Source organism: Electrophorus electricus, chromosome 13, assembly GCF_041902795.1.
Source record: "Electrophorus electricus isolate QZ-2024a chromosome 13, ASM4190279v1, whole genome shotgun sequence".
Lineage (NCBI taxonomy): Eukaryota > Metazoa > Chordata > Actinopteri > Gymnotiformes > Gymnotidae > Electrophorus > Electrophorus electricus.
The window spans coordinates 1,647,419-1,668,859 of NC_137509.1; the positions used below are offsets into that span (position 1 = coordinate 1,647,419).

General features: G+C 42.6%; 1 protein-coding gene across 2 annotated transcripts; it reads right to left on the reverse strand.

The window, feature by feature from the left end:
* Positions 1-976: 976 nt before the first annotated feature.
* On the reverse strand, positions 977-19,213 carry kiaa0232 (KIAA0232 ortholog). 2 transcript variants are annotated; one of them, XM_027027358.3, is made up of 8 exons: positions 19,034-19,213; positions 13,549-14,102; positions 11,682-11,828; positions 10,414-10,483; positions 10,238-10,325; positions 6,763-10,108; positions 4,914-5,022; positions 977-4,504 (listed from the first exon to the last, which is right to left on the reverse strand). In XM_027027358.3, exons 2-8 carry the CDS (start codon positions 13,762-13,764, stop codon positions 4,488-4,490), a joined length of 3,993 nt encoding a protein of 1,330 aa, XP_026883159.2. In that variant the 5' UTR covers positions 13,765-14,102; positions 19,034-19,213; the 3' UTR covers positions 977-4,487. The 2 variants fall into 2 exon arrangements, with proteins under 2 accessions (XP_026883159.2, XP_081551451.1); XM_081695325.1 differs by lacking the exons at positions 13,549-14,102; positions 19,034-19,213 and adding an exon at positions 10,626-10,704 and having other exon boundaries at positions 11,682-11,821.
* Positions 19,214-21,441: the final 2,228 nt, after the last annotated feature.

Genomic DNA, 21,441 nt, shown 5'->3' on the forward strand with positions numbered 1-21,441 from the left:
TATTGTCTGTGAGACATATATGAGACACCCTATGCGAATATTCAATCAATTCATCAGTGAATGAAGTGTGTAGGACAGGTGGAAGCCCCTAACGCAGGGCCCAGGTGCACTGCTGGAGATGTAGCCCACCTGATGCACAGCTGGACCTAACACCAAGACACTGAAGGTTGGCTCTAAACTCTGGACTAGACGTGGACATCCCTGCTCCGATATACCGGATTGGTTTTGCTTCTTTACGAGTGCAAGATGCCAAATGTTTCATAGCCACAGCAACAGAAACACCAGTGTTCATTTGCCCACGGTCTGCTGCTCCTGACCAATCGGCATGTGTTCTCTCTCACCCTGTTAACAGACCTGAGCGCACAGACTCAATTACCAGGCGATATGTAGGACTCTCAGAAACATGTAGAGGAACTGGAAGAGTGAAACTGCCAGAAAGACTGACAAGAGTATGTGGAAGTGTTGTCCTGTACGCACATTACATTTGTATAGCGCCTTTCTGACTCAAGGACGTGTGACAGATATTAGCTACTACAAACACTCACACACCGATCCAGACAGTGGAAGTGCTATACTCTACTAATACTCAGAACTGGGGATGCAGTCTTGCTCCTGGGGGTCTGTGCACTGGAGACCAAATCCAAGCCCCTAAAACAACTGGGCCAGTTTGACAAAGTCTTCGAGAGAATGATGAATCTTACAGTAGGCCTTAATTGTCCAGCAGTATTAAATGGTAATGTGGCTTTATGTGACGGGTCTGCCTTTGGCGATCAGGACCTGAAGAAGCAGTCCTGTGGTTCTAAAGCTGCTACCATGCTCTCGCCGTGTTCGTCGATGAAGCCTACTTTAGAGAACTGGGAAGAAAGAAACAAACAAACAAAAAAACTGGACGTGAACAGTACGGATTTCGAAAGTGCTACTTACTAAGCGTTATGCGCCGCATGAGTTTTCACACTTATTTCAACAACACCAGAGCAAATATACTCAATCCTTTATTAGAGATTTAGAAACTCAACAATGAAACAAAAAAAAAAATTTTTTTTTTTGCTCGAGATGTACATGGAATTAGAAGGACGCTACCACGTCAGGGATTTGGGGATGGTGGCACTGAGCTGATGGTTCAGAACAGGGTTGGACGGGAGACTGTGGAGGGGCTTCAGCAGAGGGGGGCTACATGAGACGATTACAAAAAGGTGGAGGAACACTAAGAGAAGGGGGGAAAAAAAATGAAAAAAGACGGCGACATCTCAGGCGGCCAGTGTGACCCGGCCCAGCCTCGGCGGCCTCTCCCGCTGTAAACACGATGATTTGTGAAGCGTCCTCCTCCCAACACAGACAAAGCCATGGAAAAGAAAAAGATGACAATACCTATACACTAATCCAGTCTCCCACAGAAACAGGTATTTGTTACATTGTGGTCTCTCTCAATGGTACGGTAATGTTTTTAATCCCCCCCCCCCCTTTTCTGAGGACCCACATATACTCTCCCCCCCCCACACACACGCAAAAACCAGCAATACTTAAAAGCAAAAGAAAATATTTTTGCACTCTTTAGGTTTCTTCTATTTTTCAAGTTTTTTTTTTTTTTTTTTTTTTTTTTTTTGCAGTTTAAGCAGAGTAAAACAGGGACTATGGTGAAATCAACAGAACAAACTCAATGAACGCATGCATCACTTTTCTTGTCACTGAAACTGCTCATTAATTAAACCCCTCTTCTGTAAACCTCTTTTCTCAGATGTCTGTTAGGCTGGAAAACAACAAATATAAATAAAATGCTTATTTAGAATCATCTGTGTGTTATAATACTGGTACCATCTATGGAGAACATTTGTTAAATCTACTGGGGCATTCATTTGTGACAGTGTCACAGAACTAACCCAGCATCTTCTGTGCTAAACAAAGCATTCTGATGAATAAGGATCAAGCAGTCTTCATTCATTAAATACCAAGTGTGAACACATGTTTAATAAATACCTACAGGGTCTGTGGCTATGGTGCCAATGCTCTTCAATGTGCAAGATGCATTAGATGAAACGTTCTGGCTCTCCAGACCTCTGCAGCCTTAGATCTGGAGGACAGAGTTGGCAGAGGGAGGTGGCCTTTGCACATCAGTGAATTATAGTTTACTCCTACACCCACCAGGAGGCGCCATCATAAAGTAAAGTAATATGCACACCAATAGCTCCTGGCTATAAAATTGCCAATTTTAATATCATTTGAGTTTTTAGATAGGCTCTCTGCTCTCTGTGTAGGAACATGCAGTGGAACTGGAGCAGAGAAGCAGTCAGACAGCCTGACAGACATCGTCCCCAAAGCAATGGCCACTAGTCCCGTGACGTGTGGACACCAGGGCCATCAGAAAAGAACAAGTTAACTAGCACATGTAAAGACATTTTCTGTGAGCCAGGTGGGAACGACATGTTTTGTAATTTGTAGTGTACAGATAATTGTAGTTTGTATTTAACCTCTCAAAACAAATGTGTCCCATTTTCTCAAACTTCCATTTGCATGTCAGTACAAACCAAGAAAGCAGTTTCAAGAGCTGATATTAGGCAGCAGTCATTACAGACCACTGACTCTGGCGAATTTGAACAATTATTTTTGGAATACGTTGGCCATTAAACATAACTAATGTCTTTGCATTCAGAGCAAACATTCACTCTACAAAAAGGGTGCATCTAATAAGGTTCTGTGAACAGATTGTGAATACACTGGCAAACAAGAAAAAATAATAATTAGAGGGGAAAACAGGTCACTTCTAAATACAAACACCATGTCGGACATTTTCTCTAACTGTGTGTATCTTTCTGTACATCAATACATTTGGAACAAACTCCCAATTATCTAATTTCTATAGGTTTGTAGTGTTTCTTCATTCTCCCTGTCCTGTAAAACATGAGGTATCCTGCCAATGGTACAGATCTATAACAAAACCAACCAAAATGCAAAAACACCCCCACAAAACCAAAAACAGTAGTCACACCAAAAATGTGCTACGACTTTGAACTACCAGAGGGGAAGTAAGTACATTAAACAGTAAAGAGGCAGAAAAAAAAACCACACACACAAAAAAAAAAAAAAAAAAAAAAAAAAAAAAAAAGGAAAAAATAAAAGAAAAAACCCAAGCCGGTTAAAGCATGAACTCCCCTAGCAGTCACACATTTGACTCATTTACGTTTTGGGAAGAACATAAAAAAATAATAATAAATTTTAAAAAGATTTCAATCATCGATGGTCTTACCCTCTCCAGCTCAACAAAGAATTACACAAGCTACGATATGGCAACACCACCCATCTGAACCTGCTACTAAGTGTTTTTAAACCATCTCTAGCACCAGTTGTTCCGTGCTACAGAATTTAAAAAAAACAAAAAAAAAACAAACAAACTCTCTCTCCCTCTCTGGTGTCCTTTACAACTTTTGTGAAGTCGTCTTATTATTAGGTCAAATCATGAATGAAAGGTTGAAAAATCTAGCCGCTTAGTTGATTTTATAAACACACCAATGAATTTACATCTTCTAAGAAGCATCATGAATGCCTGAAGTATAAGATGCAGTTATATAACCCAAACTCCTAAAGGGATGGAACCTGTTCCTGTTTTCTAGATACTTCCCCCATCACCCTACTCAAACAGATACTATGTTCCAGGAAAAATTATATCTGGAAAAAAACAGATTTAAAGCATCCTTTCCCCCCCCCCCACCCGAGGGGACAGGAAAATGTTTTGTCTTCATAGGACAGATCATCTAAAGAACATCCACCAGAATACACACACACACACACACACACACACACACACACACACACACACACACACACACACACACACACACACTAAAAGATGACAAAAATAAATACATTTTAAAAAAGGACATCCTGTGGGTCTAAGACAAAATGAGGGGTTATGGGGCTTTTCCACCTTTTGTATTGTTTTTTTTTTTTTTTTTTAAATGGCAGGTGGGTCATTGAGCATTTATACTCAAATATGAGGTGTGTGACTAGTGTGATGAACAAACAGTGGGACACCACTGGGGGGGAAACCTTACAAGGGGCTCAAGTAAAGATGGCCTTTATCACCCAACTCTGTACTGACTACTAAAGATCATTCTCATCATTCTTATCTCTTAACTGTCTTATCTCTGTCAAAGCTGATTAACACTGGAATACACTGCCTTCAAAGAAATCTATAATGAATGCGCTCAGACACAGCCCCCCACCCACCCCCAACGCCTCCCAGATATTTTAGTTTCAGGCTAACTGTGTTAGCCACCAAGGGCTGGGGTGAGCAGAAACATGGGGCAGGGTGGGGTGGGAGTGGTCATAGGTGTGAAGGACCCCTGTGCACTGAGGGGGCCAGCTGTTCTTTCCCCTCCTCCTGTACTGGGTGTGTGGTGGAAAACTGGACGGCGAGGAGAAGGAGGAGGGGTGGGCGGAGCCCACACAGCTCCGCCTTTCTTTCCCGATGCCCCTGCAGTGAGCATCATGCATCACATGTTACTGCTTCCTGAAGAGTGAGAGATAGGGAAGATGGATGCGAATTAAAACATTTAATAATGAGTGTTCCCCATAACAGTAAAGCAGCCAGTGGATATCTGTCCTGCAGATAGCACTGAGATTCTTAGCAAGTGTGTCCTGTTGATTTTTCAGAAATCTATGCTACAAATATGAACACTTTATTTAAAAAATAAAGTTGGACTTCACTGAAAACCATGCTCATTATATTTATCCATTCCCCTCTCCCCATCCTTTCTTTTTTGGTGTCAGTGATTGAAGCTCCAGAGCGCCTCATGCAGGATAAACTCCACTTAGCCAGGATGACCCTTCTTAAGTGTCCTACAAGGTTAAGACAGCACTGATGGACTGGGAGAGGAGGCATTTCTGCCACCCGTGCACTCACAGTCTAGTCCCCTTACCTGTGCACTGTGATCCTGCAAACAGAGAGGAGCACAAGGTGTTCTGCCACCAGCAGTCAGCCTGCTGGACACCCGTTACACCCTGCTCTCCGAAACCCAACAGTGGGAACTGAGGGAAAGACGAGAAGAAGCAGGAAGACTGGAATTAGGCAAAGGAACTTTTCCAATTCAGAACCCAAGAGACAAAGCAAATCTGCAACAGATTATGGAGGACAAAGTCCCTGAGAAGATTTTATCAGCAAGAACCCTGCAACATTTTAGCATATGAATCATTATTTATATCAGTCAAAATTAAATGAGAAAAATATACATCAGTGCACATATTTAAATGTAACCACTTGAGATGCCATGAAATCCTAGTCTGAGCAATTCTTGATCCACACACATTTTACACAAACAGCAACTACTTCTCCCAATCAGAGTGCCACTCAAACCCAAGAACTGCATTTGCAGGATCAGTTCTAGTCAGGGCCAAGCACATCCCCTGGAATCTTAAAATAAATGTTTCAGACGTAGATTAGGAGAACAACGCTGCATTTATAACACCAGACACCTTTACACGCCTCTACACAAGGGTGTAGTGTGAATTATGACATTTTAACATATTTCTTTTAGATTTCCTTAACTGACAGTTGTGTAGCAAAAACCAATCATTTAAATCTAACTGTTTGCTGTTGCTTAGGCTCTCATAAGTTTAAGTGGACAACCAAACTTGCTAGTGTGTCCTTACTGCTACGCTAGACCTGTCATATACCTGTCCAGTGCTAACTTGGTAGACCTGTCACTGTTTCTGCTGAGCTTGCTGAGGAAGCGGCAACGAAACAAAATGGCTTTTACGTGGGAGGAGCCAAGCACAGGGTAGGGCAGGAACCAAACACACTGGAAAAAGACAACTATTAACATTTTAAAATCACCAGGACGCAGAGCATGTTTTGTCCTTGAGGTCCAACACCCCCTTAAGCCCACGCCATAGTGTGAGGACTTGGCAACTGGGGTGACACTATGGTTATTCTGCTCAACTCCAGCACCAGAGGGCAAGAGCACTACACAGATTATGGGATGAATAAGCAAAAGTAGAATGGGAATATCAAAAAAGCTAAAACTAGTGTAGTGTGATTTTCTTTCAGAACAGCAACTGCCTGCCTACAGCTTGGGTCGCAGTGTCAAAAGCCACATTACTGCAACAAAGCAATACTGGAAAATACAAATATGTTAAACTAATTTATAGGCTTAATTGTTGTATGTTTAGAGTCTGATCAGAAAATAGATGTGATGTGTCATGATTTGCGAAGTATCAAATTCAATACATCTTTGGCAAACTTATTTGCATTTCTTGTGCTAGATGGATAGCTAGATACATAGATATCAAAAGTCCAGCTTTCTTTTTAACCCTGTATGATTTTTTTTGTTGGTTTGCATCCCTTACATTTTCACAGACTGCAAGAACGTGACTGCTGTCTTATAAGAGAGTGGTGAAAAAGAAAATTACAGCTGCCTAAATAATCCAATTTTTAAAGTGCTACCTGTTCTGCAGCTTAGTTATTTATTTGCAGCCTCCTGAAGAGCACTGAAGACTTTGCTATTCTTCCATAAGAAACAGTAAATACTGACAAGTTAATTCTACTTGGCTGGGAGTGACTCTAAATAGCCCAAAGGACACACATGGAATTATTGTTTTTTATTGCATTTCACTGTACACACTGGTACGATTAGAAGTGATACCTGTGCCCTGCACAGTACGTTTAGACAACCAAATGACCTAGATCTGAAAATTATGTGCATGTACACTTTGCAAAAAGTCTCGTTTAACATCACCCAAGCAAAAACCTGCATAGTGACACTCACTCACCTCATGCAAATCAGGACCCGCATCATATGATTTTCCAAATTCAGGAATTTCACTTTCCCGGCCACACCTGCAAGCCTCAGGTCCTGCGCTGGTTTCCTCTATTTGAGGTGTGTCCACAGGGCCCTCCACACAAGGGCTTGCAGCTGGCTCTCCTGCAGTTTTGCAGTCTAAACAAATCTCCCGCTCTGCATTTGGCAGAGACACAGCACCACCCTCCTGCGAGTCCAGTGAAGTCTGAGCACTCTTCTCCATGCCAGACTTCTTTAATCTAGGTAAGAATTTACCAGACTCCAGTTCAGACTTCCCATAGTAAGGGCCCTCGCACTCTGCGTCCTCCTCGAGGGGTTTGAGGTCTGCCTGTGGGTCATCAAACAGGTCTGTCTGACCAGAAACAGGAAGACTCATTTCTTCTTTTTCAGACTCTGCGTCCGATACACTGCACCAACCCGGAGATAGTTCGGAAGCAGATATCGGCCGAAAGTGAGTCCTTGGAGATATACGGATGGCCCGGTACTGAGTACGGTTCATGCCATAGAACCGCGGGCAGAAGGGCTCGCTGTCTGAGTCCGAGCACAATATGGACTTCGGCTTGAACCCTGGGCTAAACGAGGCCATGTCCTCTGGTTCAAAGGAGCATTCAACATGCAGGACCTGGGAAAAGGGGTTATTCAGGTCCAAGGACGAAAATGGGCACTCTAGCCCCTGCTCCTCTCCGCAGTAGCCTCCGCAGGATCCAAGTAAATCTTCATGGAAGATAACAGAAAATCCCTTATTCAGTCCATCGCCTGCCCCTTTGGTAGCCTGATCGTTCTGTCCAAACGACACTAGAGGCCTCCACAGGGGCTTATGCCCCGGAGCAAAGCAGCTGCCTGTGTTCATGAACACGTCTGTTCCTGCGATGGTGACCACATCAGAGGAGGATGACGCCGCGCACTGCAACAAGCTGCCGCAGGTGTCTCCAGGTGGAACCAGCGCCCACTCCTTCTCACTGCCTATGGTCTTTAGCTCTCCATACACCCCTCCAAGGATAAACGATGTGCCACTCCTCTCAGAGTACATGTCCCAAGGCCTAGCAGGTGTCGTATAATCCCCTCCATCCATTTTGGAGACTTTGCTTTTGGCCAGGCCTTGGTCCTCTTTCTGGCCCTCCCAGAGGTGGTACTCTGAACGCTGTACAGCCTTCTTCTGGATGGGCTCATCCTTCACCTCTACGTCGAGACAGCAGCAGCACTGGTAGCTAGGGGTCTCCTCCGAAAACAAGTTCTCGCCTGCTTTCTCCATTCCAAGAGCCAATACACAATCTTTGTCTCCAATAGCCATCCAAATGTCTTTTATTATTCCTGAGCTGTAATCATCACTTTGTTGGTTTGCATCATCTGAGAACAAAACAGTGTTGTACTGTTTGCTCTCATCCTGCTCTAATGCTATTCCACAAACAGACTCCAGTTTAGATACCTTGTTGAAGGTCTGGTTGGACATCGTGCCTACACTCATTTCATCCTGCTGGTGACTTGGGTTCTCCTGCAAGAAATCCAACAGCTCCTCGTCCATGTACACTGCCGGGATGGGAGGAATAACGCAGCCGACTTCCTCGCTGCCAAACTGAGCTGACTCGTCCAGCTGAGCACCAATTTGCTCACTGTCTGAGCGCGTCTCCTCCGAGTGGGACCACGGACTGCAAGTCCTCGTCGACAGGTTGGAGCATTGTTCAGTTTCATCAAAGGCACTGTTTTTGGTCCAAATTAGCAAACGGGACTGTTTGTTTCCAAGGGGGTCGAGACAGCTATTCAAGTCCATGTTGTCACGATTCTGTGTGAGCGGGTCACAATGGAAGGGGAAAGCAGAGCTGTCACACTGCAGCTCAAAGAGCGAGAAGCAAGTGTTGAGGGCCGATGTGCTCCCGCAGGCGTCCATGGGATGGAGCTCCCCAAGAGAGCCAGGCAGCCTGCTCATGTTAAATGGGACACTGCCCAACACTGGGGACAGCCGAGCTGGAGAGTCTCCAGCACAGCTCTCTGCTTCCAAATCCTCAGAGCTAGAAGAGGAGTAGCACTCCCACACATGAGCTATGTTCTCCATATCCTGTGTGAGGGTCACGTCAGCTTCTGAAGCTCCAAGAGGCTCTCCTTTTATTGCACTTTCCCCTTGCAGCTCAAGGCCGTCTAGAAATATACGACACCCTGCCTCAACATCTCTTGGCTCATTGCTCTTTTGTCGAATCATGTTCAAGATACGACTCTCGTGTACTGCATCTGAGGCACTAGGATCCAATATGGATTGATAAATGTCAACTTCATAGAAGTGAGTGAATTCGCACAGATGCTCATCATCTAAATCTTGACCGTCCTCAGGAGGAAGGCAGCTTGAGATCCCGTTCAGTTCTGCGGCCTCCTCTTCTCCTTCACCAGACACTTCGACAAAGTGCCCATCCACAAATGTACCTGCCGCAAGGTACGCTCTTTCAAACGAAGAGTTGGCAATGCAGATCCCATGCATTCTCTCCGACAAACAGTCCATGTCAACAGACATGGTCAGGTCACTGGGGGAGGCTTGTTTGCTTCTGTATTTCGTCTCCAGTTTGCTTCGGCTAAATGGGACAAAGTACTCAGAGATGGGCTCCGTGTACCAAAGGGGTTCTTCCATATATTCCTTGTTGGTACCAGCCTCACCTCCAGACTCCTTTGCCTCAGCCCAGCTGGGATCTTTACGAATCTCCCTTAATGACCTCTTGCCTTTTTTCATGTAGTGCTGCTGCTGTTTTGAAGGGCCCTCACTAGCGCTAAAAACACTGCCGGCATTTCTACGTTCCTCTTTGTCGATAGCCTTCAGTGCCAGTTTCACCCGACCACTGCTCCGCCCCTTTTTGCTTCTGTTGCTGACCTCGCGGGACTTGTGCCTGAACCTGACCCCTTTGCTGCCTGAGGTTTTCATGTCACCATGATTGCCGCTGGAGCTTGAGCCACCCTCACTGGAGCCGGAGGACCAGGATCGGGGGCGGTGCCCCATATCAGATCGATTTCTGGTCTGCCTCTTATTTTGAGAAGCAGCCTGGTCCTCAGACACCCCAGTCGCACCACCATGGTATCGGTTCTCCTTTTCCTTCTTGCTGCGGCGCTGTTGGGTCTTCTCGTTGGTCGTGGTGGTGCTCAAGACATCAGGCCCTTTGGCCTTGAAGACCTCACCCTCACTGGTGCAGTCTTTCGGGGATGAGGTATCTGTGCTTGTCTGAGGGGCAGCAGATGAGGTTGAGCTGGAATATGTGCATGCTTTAGACTTATTCCACACAGTCATAATCTCTTGGAGACAAACAGGTTTCTCAGACAGAGGTGGAAAGGCTTCATAGTACCTTGAAAATAAAAATCACAAGAAACATGCTATGAGGTTGTAGGAACCACAGTTTTTACAACTATAACAGAACTTAACAGCATTCATCATTACCCTATAATTCATTTTGTGTGTATAAAACACTCCTTACATTTCCACCTGGTCTTTAGAAGATGGTGATTCAGCCAATTCAGGAGACCGCAATTCATCAGGCTTCTTGGTCGTTTGCTTTTCTTTTTCTGTTACACCATGAATCACATAGTTAGTTAAGCAAGGTTTATGGTGCAGTGAGCAGCAATTCAGCATTAGCTGGAGAAAGCAGCAAACCTTTCTGCTTGTTCTGAATGTCCTTGAGCTTAGAGCAAAGCTCCTCAACCAAGCCTTCAATTCCAGAGTTCTGAGAAAAGAAAAAAATTAAAAATAAATAAAAATAATCATCAAAATCACCACACTAAGGTAAATCACTCAATCCTTTGTCTAAAAAAGCTAAAATCAGCTAAAACAAAAAGACATCTATTGTTTATGGGCAAAGTGCTGACCAGAGCTAGGACACACCATGTAGCACCAGTAGCCGCAGCAATCTTGACCATGACCATGCAAATTTCAGATACAAGGACCCTAAAGAAAATATACATATAGTGCTGCTTACTAAGACACAGAAAGCACGGCCTGGGTCAGTGACTTGGGTCACGCACATATCATTTTTCAACCCTCAATAAAGGGCATTATAAAGCAAACTCATTGAGGTCCATTTTGGGACAGTCCAGACAATACACGAACAAACTATGATGCATGCAGGAGTAGCAAGCCATTCTACGCAGTTCTAAACTACATTAAACTAAAACAATCCCACTAAAGATCCTTCTGTAAATTAAGATTTCTTATCATGGCATTAAAAAAATAAAAAGTTCATTTTGCAGCCCTCTGCTGGGTCTTTCAGCATTGTGCCAGTAGCAGGCAGCTGTATTCTAGTCTACATACTGTAATCAGGCAGTGAAAGCACAGCACCCCCTAGAGGGCTTCCTGGTGTTCTTCGCTGACCCTCCCCATATAAATACTGCAATCCCACCTCCTCCACTCAGCAGAACTAACCTATATAAAATAGAACCCTACTTGTATTAACACATCACCAATATTTCAGTTGCAAAACTGTTTATCACAAAGCAAAGGTTTGAGAATTTTAGAGATTTAATCCATGATTTTTCCATATTGAAAGGCAAAGTCAATAACCATCCTTATTTCCTGATGTGTTCCTCCAAAATATCAAGTTGTCTGATCCCTGTTGTCCCATCACTAGACAGTGTGTTTATTGTCTAGTTTATCTTTATTTGCAGAACTCCCAGCACAGGGAACAAAATTAGCCATTGATAATTGTTTTCAGAATTTGAGTAGATAAATCAGAAACCTTTAGCATGTCATACATTAAGGATGAACCCAATATCAAAAACAAGTGTACTTCTTTATATTTAAAAATAAACAAGTCATGCAACTAAGGCATACTTTATCAAATGGACAAATTCAAACACTGGGTAGCTGTGGACACACTGGAAGATCAAGAAAACACCTTCAAAGTAAGCCAATGCAGAAGGTCTTACTTCATCAGAAGCCGAGCGCAGGCACCGTACAGCAGCTTGCTTCTTCATCTCCTCCAGGCTCAGGTCGCCCCCCCCCTTCCTCCTGCTGCTGCTCTTCCCCAATTTCTTGCCTGCTCCCTTCTCCCATCCCAGGAAGATGTCATTCTCCTGCAACAGGAGGGGCACAAAAAAAAAAAAAAAAAAAAAAAAAAAAAAAAGTTTCGTATGGCCTTCACAACATAACGTAACCTTCACAAAGTAACCTTCAGGGTTGCAAACTCCTGAAGAGGAAGCAAAAGTGATGAGCTCAAAACAGAAACCAAATCCAAACTTCTGGGTTCTTCTGGGAGGCATTATATTTCTGAAGTGACCACTGATCTTTATTAAAGAAATATGAATTAAAACAAAATTTGACAATTATGGTAAAATTGGTCAAACTATTGCTGAGTGTCTAACAAGAACAAGATATCCAGGGAGGAGAGAGGGGCTTTTTATCCAGGCTTGCTTTTACCAAATCCAAAATAAATCCAAGTAGTTGTGAATGAAATCCAGGATGAGTCTCTCTCAGTTAAGTCAGTCATTTTCATCTTTAATAGATTCACATCAGCCTAAAGCAGGCAAATGTGGGTGCAACTTGCTGAATTTCTTTGGTATGCTTGCCAAGTTACAAAATGCCGTAAAGGACAATATAGCTAAGGGATCAGTATGTAAATGTTATTTAGCTAAAATGTACTGAATAAAAATTAGTTAAGTTAAGTTTGTTGTCTGGTAATAGTAATCAACACAAACCTTACATTTACGTGCACTGGTATCAGCCCAGGTTTATGTTCGAGGTTATTGGGCTAGGTTATGGTTGACAGCAAGTGTTATGCTTTTAGTTCAAGTATGATAGACATTTGGTCACAAATGTGTAGCAATTGAGTTGATCTAATCAAAGAAGGAAGCTAAAGTTGTTACATAGCAGTCCCCACCCCACATTGCAGTGCCAAAGGTCTTCTGATGGGGAAGCACGTTTGCTCTCAAGCGTGAAAAATGATTTCACTGGACGCTACTCTGACAGACCCAAGTTGTTCATGCCATGTAAAAAAAAACAAAAAAAAGTGGCAGCCATATATTTAAATACCAAATAAAAAAAAAACAAAAAAAAAAAACAACACACAAAAAAGGAATTTTTTGTAAATCCGCCTAACCAAATGTCTCTAAAAGTGCCACCGTATCAGTTTAATTTCATATACATTTACCAAAGACACATCAGTGTTTTAAGCATTCAACTCTGTGCTTTCAGGAAGTGACAGTAAGCTGTGTAAACTCCTCACAGGCCCATAAAGATAATCTGACACAGTCTTCTTCGAAGTGCACAGATGAACAGGCTGTATATGTGTCTGAACATGGGCCGAGGTGCCAACAGCCATGATCTGACAGTATGAGGACAAGTGTTGTACTGTGTTGAGCTTTTCAGGTCATTGGCAGAGCTCGTGAGGATCGGTTACTGACATCTTGAGGAGATGCAGGTGCAGATATCTCAGCCTGGCTGGATTATAGACAGTGGAATTATAAAGAAATATTTTAAGCTGTTTCTGATTCAGTACGGCTGGCATACTAAACTGTATTTGTATATATATATTTTTTTAAATCGTAGTTTACCTGTCATTTTTTGCTTATTCTGCATAATGTCATTATCATGGATGTCACCAAGAGCTTTACATATTATACAGGAAGTCACCAACAGCTTTACACATTACACATTTGAATATGAAACCAGAAACTGGCTAAAAGATTCATCAATTTAGTTCCTGCTGTTCATATAACATCAGTTACAGGATTGTTAAAGTCCAGGGACACCTTTGAACAGAGATTACATTTGAGCTGCCAGAGACAAGATGCACACCTGGTCTTGCAGATCGTAGTCGTAGCTGTCGTGCAGCAGGAGGCTGAGGACATATCGAGTGTAGATCATCGCGTCTATGCCGCATTTCTCCAGTTCCTGGCCCAGCCAGGTCTGCACCGGGCCCAGGGACGGCAGCAGGGACATCTCCGACAAGGGCGGCCACGAGACGCGCTCAGGGGGGGCACGACCGGACGACTCTCCGTTCACTGGACGCATGGGACTCTAGGTGGGAGCCATCGGCATGTACAGGGGCATTCTCCCAGGCAGGCTTTGACAGGGCAGGAGGGGGCAGGCTACAAAGGGGAGGAGTCAGCCAAGAGGGTGGAGTTCACTCCAGTCGGACGGACAAGAGCGCTCTACATGTAGGACCATGTAGTGTTTTTTGGGTGGTTTTTTGTTGTTTTTTTTAAATATGCTATTAGCAATGGAGAGGTGCTCTAGTCTTCAGGCATGGTTTAGACAGCTGACAACTGGCAGCTTAGAAGAGGACACTGAGCATGCTCAGTTTTAATCGGAGATCTTCATGTTGCAGGAGAGCTGGCTCCAGGAATCACCTGAAACAAAGCAGAGCACTTGTAACTGTCTACACTCTAGTACTTAGGAAAGCAGATTAATTCTATAAGAAAGAGACCATCCGTTATATAGTCCAGCCTATTTAAATATCACTCAGAATCTGCCACATAACCCAGCTTCTTGAAATGCACATTCGCCCTATTAACACACTTAAACAGAACAAACCTAATCGAAGGTTTTTACCTTGCAAAGCAATAAAAATATATCTGTGTGACACCGAGTCTAAATATTAAATTGTGACCTCTACAAATTAACAAAATTCCAGAATTTCACCTAATCCTATAGACTTGACTATAGATCTTTGAAATGCTCTGAAAATAAATTCAACTACCTTCTTTTAAATGCCAAAATACTTAGCCTTAGATTTACCTTTACAGCATTTAGATTACAGTTTTATCCAAAGCAACTTACAATTCTGACTGAACACAACTTGAGCAACTGAGGGTTAACGGCCTTGCTCAGGGGCCCAACAGTAGCAACCTAGAAGTGGTGAGACTTGAACCTGAAATGTTTGGGTTTTTTAAGGAAACTCAAATTTTGACACTAGATTTGGCGTTTTCATGGAGTAACTGGATAGTGAAAAAATCGTTGCCAGTTTCATGGTAAACCATGTCTTTTTTTTTTTTTTAAGTTAGTTTTACTGTTTCATATTTTAATCATTAAAACTGTGGTTGATTATATTGGTTTGAAAACTAAGTTTTTCCATTAACCAGAGGTAGCCACATGTGGATGAGGCACTTCATGCCCACTTCAGATGGGGTTTGTTCAACAACTGTGAAAACATGGCGGAAGTCCGCAACAGAGCTTTGGAGACTCTTCGATCTTCTAAGAAGACTAAAGCTGCAATATGGTCTTGAAACTGGCAAAATTTTAATCTCTTGGTTTGTCCATTAGCAAATGGCTTGCCCCCCAAGAATGAATCTGTGTACACTTGTATTTGTATATTCTTGAAACAGACATCCATTTAGACCAGTTTTTTCTTCTGCTGGATTTATGCCTGGATTTTCAGGCATAACTATAGACTATTCAGTATATAGTTGAACTCTTACAAAGTTAGTCAATTTTGCTGTCAGGGGGAACTGAATGCTGGAAAACAATGCTATTTAATTTGCCTTCTTCAACATAACCGTATGCTGAAAGCACCAACATTTAGAAAGCATGTACAAGCTGACTCGACGCCTGCCTTTGTGCTCAATTTGCAATGAATAACATCCCTTGCATCTACACTCAGAAATGTGCGTCTTCTTTACAAGCTTCTTTATGCAACTAGAGCCATGCCTAAGCTGCTGGACGAGGTAGCTTAACTTTTGTAAAAAGTTTTAAAACGCAAATCTGCACTTAATTTTATAATGTTTTTGTCGCCTTATTTATAAATGTTAATTCATTTCAACAGACAGATGTAGCAGGGTTCAACAGGAACTTTTCCCTGCAAATTGATAGGTCAGGCAAATGATCGGAAAATTTACCTAAACAAATCTTTACATTTTAAAGTGTTATTCACATATAAATAAACTAATATATTTAGTTAAGGTTATTTATTTTTAAATAAAGCGTACATTCTCAACATACTTTCACTTATTTTGTTGTAAATAAGCAAAGGTTTCATAAACATCTCTCTTAACCCTGTGACAAGCTGTTGTGACTAACTTGGTCAACTTGGAACCGGCTTCACTGTTTCTGTCATATGCACATGTCCAGTGGTCCAGACACACTAGTGGCTTTTTTGCTGCTATATGAATTGTGAAAGCTTTGTCGAGCGACTCCTAAAATTTGTAGTTCCGACAAAAGAGAGTCTTGTTACAAGCTGTGCAGAACATCTCAGGTACAGAGGGGTCAGAAATTGCCCCATAAAGCCGTGGACTCTGTTTCATATTCTGAAATATTTGGTTTGTTTTGACTGGATGTGGGAATTGAATAAGACCATTTTTCTGTATGACAAGGGGTTAAATATTCAAATAAATTGAGTTTGGTATCAGTTACGTTGTTAACACATTGCGTGTCCACCCAAACATGAACTGGCCCAACCGGGCAAGTGATTTTAGTGCTGCTGTCCTGACGTCACGTCTTACTTGCCCCAGCATTAGTTACTGTTGAACCCAGTGTAGGCTAGATTATGACCTCATTCCAACATGAGAGTTAGCAACAACAGTAATAGGCCAAATAACAACAAACAACATGACCCACAGCAGAAACTCTATACTCTGCATTAATGTCCAAAATCAGAAACGCTATACTTTTCATTCATGTCCAAAATCAGACTCTATACTCCACATTCACGTCGTACAGCAGAAATGCTATACTCCTCGGCATTTATGTTCAGCAGGGGAAACACTCACTTCTACTTTTTTCATGGGGTCACCGTATATGCTTAAATGCTAGGCTATATAAAATGTGTGAGTGCAATAATAACACCAATATTACTATATAATAATACTATAGAATTAGAACTACTATAAAACTATCGGTGTGCAAGTGATTGTAAAAGCTGATATATGTCTAAAGTGTCCTAGAGTTCGAGAAAAGTGCTACATAAATGTATTATTAATACTTTCTGAACATTTTCAGCAAATTTTAACAATACTGCAATAATACTGATATCATTTTGACCCAATTTGTACTCTATATTCATGTCTAACAAATAACATTCAAAAACAAACAATAATTAAGCAGTACAATAATAATTCTGTTAAAGTCAGCAAAACAGTGCTGTGAACAGTATATAAACCAGAATAAAACAGGAAAGTAATAAAATAAAGTAGTTTCAATCTAACAAACCATATTTCCACTACACCACATAGGGATGCATGCATACTCAACACACTCAACTAGTTAGCATCAGTAACCTATGAATCGACAGGGAGATAGTGACACCCCCCACAATGGGAGCATTACCAATGTCCACTCTAGTGGAGTCCAAACCTGAGACTATAGGGATTATCTCACAGGAGATAATTATATAGGATAATGACCTGTGAATAACAAAGCACATTCCATACATTATCAGCACAGCCTGATTCACTAGGTCACTAATAATCAGCATTTCAAAAGAGAATTCCAACGCAATCCCTGGCGGGAGATCAGATAACCCCGCATCCCCACATGTTTATGTCGATTTTTTTTTTTAAACTAAATAAAAACCGATGGCATTCTGCCAAGTGATTAACACATTCAAAGTAATTGTTATATTGTTAGAGCGAACACACTGCCAAAGGGGTAGCTTTCATTACATGATGATAACATTGACTAAAGATTGGTCTTGCACAACTTTTTTTTTTTAATCGTTGCAGCTTGTCTTCCTTTCCTGTGACGCTGAGGGGAAAGTACAGCTGTCATTAGAGAGTGTGGCTGTCACTCACTCAGTAACGCGGACACGTTTTAGGAAAGCTTTCTCACACACCAATAAGCCAGATAAGGAACTTCAGTGTCACAACAGTTCTGCAAATGAAGTTACGGGTCTTTTTAGGTGCGCAGCTGAATTTGAAATGCGGTTCATAAGTGATAAATAGGCCTGTCATGACAACAAATATTTTACCATCTATGCAGGTTTGCTTGGTGTATTCTCAGCCCTTTAACTGGCCTCCAGATCAAAAGGCTATCCTGTAAAGTGCCAATTATAAATTGCGATATAAATGAAAAAGTGATAAAGCCATGCAGAATAGGGTGCCCTTGACGTATGCCCTTTCGCACTGTTGACTGTGTGAATATATGAACCGAGCTAGCACGACGTAGCCATTATGGTGCGGAGTTATTTATAGGTTAACTAATGTTAGTTCAGCGTTGCAGTTTTCAAGCAGGAACAGGACATCTTGACGGCGTGAGCTGGAGAAATATCTTCCCACTGCGTGGGCAAGCGGGTTTTCTCGTGGCCAAAACACGCCAGTAATCCTTATTGGGCAACCCGCGAACAGCCCGGAGAGCTGACGTATTTAGCTGAAGACACCGAGCTAGCCAGGTTAGCTAGCCCACACCGCCAACAAGCTCAGCAGCTACTCTCCACTGCAGAAAACATTCAGGAATATTTGCGGATTTATTTTATTGCTGGCTGACAACTTTGGGAAACGGTTAGCTAGCGAACTATCCAGTCATGGAGGGAGAAATCCGACAAAACTAGCCAGCTCTCCTAAGCATGTTAAACCGAAACTAGACAGGAGCAAAAACAACCAGAACAGCAATTCAACTTCCTCTTTCTAAAGGCATCGTTTTACTCGCTGGCTACACACTAAAACACGAGCGGCCGGCTACCGTCCACTTTCTCCATCACACACAACGTTACGGCTTAGTATGATTCGCCAACAGTGGGTTAGCTAGACAACGTTACATGCAGCTGTATTAGATCAGACTTTAGACTAATTATACAACACTGACAGTACTGGCCTCGATTGTCCAAGCCAAATTAGCTGGCTAACGATATACCGCAGCCTGTCTAGCCATCAGTACAACTGTCACTGATATTAAGTACCAGTCGCTGTAGCCGTCAGCCAGACGCAGCATGTAAACAGCAGACAGAGATGGTGGAAGTTCACAACACGGTTTACGCCATTACTGTAAATCAGCTAAGCTAACTAGCTATCCCAGCCAACACGGGGCCTAATTCCTCCTCCTACCCACTCACTGCCAAGCGATCGCTTCATTCAAGTAAGAATGCTACAAACCCGCATAATAACCTTCAACTACGAACATACAGACACACTGAACGGTAGTTTTATCGTTCAGGCTGGGTTCGGTTCATCAGCTGAAGGAGGAGGCGGAGCTGGCCCCGCCGGCCGTTAGCCAAGTTAGCTTAGCGTCGGTGAAGCCAAGAAAACGGCACTGGAAGCGCAGCGAAACACAACACAGCCAAGAGACAAACGAACGCCAGTTACACGCCACCGCCAGTCCCGTCAGGTGCGCATGGACGAACGTATACTCGTACCTGCCGTCACTCGACGCCGTTGGGAAACGAGCAGGAGAAGCGGCAACTTCTCTCCCGCTGCCGTTCAGAGCTCGAGCTCCGCAGCACCGTCACGTACGTCGCGCGCCCGAGCGGCGACATACCACAGCGGCCGCGTTTTTATCGCGGGCCGAGTCAACAGGCAACGGTTGCCATGGCGGATCTGTCGCTGAGGCGTTCGCACGTTCACACGGCCGTTCAAGGTTGAGCCAAGATGGCCGTCGAGGCGAGTAGCTTCTGTCACGCGCCTCTTTTTTAGCCGTCTCCGGGCAACAAGACGAATCGCTACCGCCCTACTAATCAGAGGCATTATGCTTCCGCGTCGGATTGCATCAGAGCATTAAGTAGTTCTTGTTGTGAAATCATATTTTCCACGGCGATCACTTTAACTTTACACGTTAACTTTATTTTTGCTGTTAGAGATTATTTGGGCAGACATCTCTGATGTCTATGAGTTTGTGAGATTCGAGTTGTCTTAAACTGCGAAATGAAAAAGTGGGGCATTAAGGCGTTCAACGGCACTTACCGACAAGTTTTGATTAAACAGCCTCCATTCATAAATTTCTTTACGCTCCAGAAAGCGCGTATAAAATTGACACGGAAAAAATATAATAGTGAGCTATGCAGCAGCACGATCAGTTGTTGATACTGTATAAAGAGTAAATCAGAGTGACGATACAACATATTAAGACACATTTAGATTTTTAATTCAATTAAAGATACGATAGTACAAGTGCAAACACCCAAATGAACCGCGGAGCCTTGTTTTGGGCTCATTGCTGTTCGGTGCTGCAGTAAAGTAATTTATGCGATTTCATCTGCCGCTTTACGTAAGTAGCTCTTCAGTGCTGGCATAAAAAAGGCCACACAGATGTTGCTTTTAAAATGAAGTTTTCTAGCTGGCTACGCTGTTCTTCTGCCCTTCTCAGCCAGTTGAGTAGATTGAACTATTTTAGATTCAGATATGGATGCACACCAGCTCAGGAAAATGACAAGCCTTGAAAAGCCAGAGTAACCTAGACTGAACAAATGTTTTAAAATAGAAAGCGGAACAAATAAACATAACAAAAAAGAAAAAAGAAATATGGTCACTGAATAAAAAGTGTTTTTAAAATCATAGAATAATAAGACCTAAAGCTATCACAGACTTACATTTTGGCCCTTTTGTAAAAAATTATCATTCATATCATATGTCAAATATATATATATAAAACAAAACACATGTCCTCATAGGTCAGGCATATGACATCAAGTCAGTGCAGGAGACTGAGTTTCTCAGATTAAAATCAAGATAACAACTTGTCAGGCATGTCATGAGAGTGTTTTTTTCCTGATTGGATTGGATGAAATCCTAGATTAAGAGTACATCACTCATCATGCTCTGTAGCAGGCTAGGAGGATAATCTAATCAACACTGAACTGTCATAGTGAGAAGTCTTCCGCAGTTCAACGTGAAACAGAAATCCAACACATTAAGGTTATTTAATGAGATACTTGGGTGACAAATAATAATTAAACAAACAAATAATATACAATGACTTGATTTTTCCTATTTGCATCTGGTTTGCTCAGTAATAATACTTCTTAATATACAATTCCCAAAGCAGGAAAAAGAATCAACACAAACAGCATTAGCAAGAGCAGGAGGAGCAGGAGAACATTGTTGTTTACATCATCCAACCATGCTGAATTTCCCAAAATCTCTTTTGTGAGACAAAAGGTCCCTGTCTTTTTTCAGTGATAGGCCTTGTGTTTTTGTATTTTTGTATTATTATTCTGCTTCCATAGAGGTGTACTGGTTACATCAACCTATAGGGTGGTGTGTAATTTTAGAGGTATTACCCCTTAAGGTGTAGAATGTATGTGAACAGCTCCTCAGTCCATAACTGCTGTATTTGTGTGCTGTCTATACATGCTGCAATTCGCTGTAGCAACGATCAAACACTGCTTTGTTTTGAATATAACCATAAACCTAGCACGACCTGGCAGAAATACGTTCAGATCCTTCTCCTGCACACAGACACCTTCTCTATACAGCTTAAAAGTTTATTTAAAAAATGTTGTTAGCTTCACCTTTTAAAGGTCATGCAATTATTTGTGGCATTTTGAAGTGTCTAAGACTAAAGTGGACGAAAACAGGTGACAAAAGTTTTGAATATACTTTAGACCATGTGAACTAGGGTAGGGGACACAGGTCAGTGGCCCATAGAAACATTTCTGTACGTCCTGTCCACAAACCTACTTTTTGTCCACAAAGCATACCTTGCAGGCACTTTCTTGCGTCTGGGCGCTGTGCGTTTGCTTCGGTCTCGAGCTTCTATTGTAAGGGTCGGTGCCAGGCCAAGGCCCCCTCCGGCCACCAGAGGGAGGGCTCGAGTCAGGCACGCTAC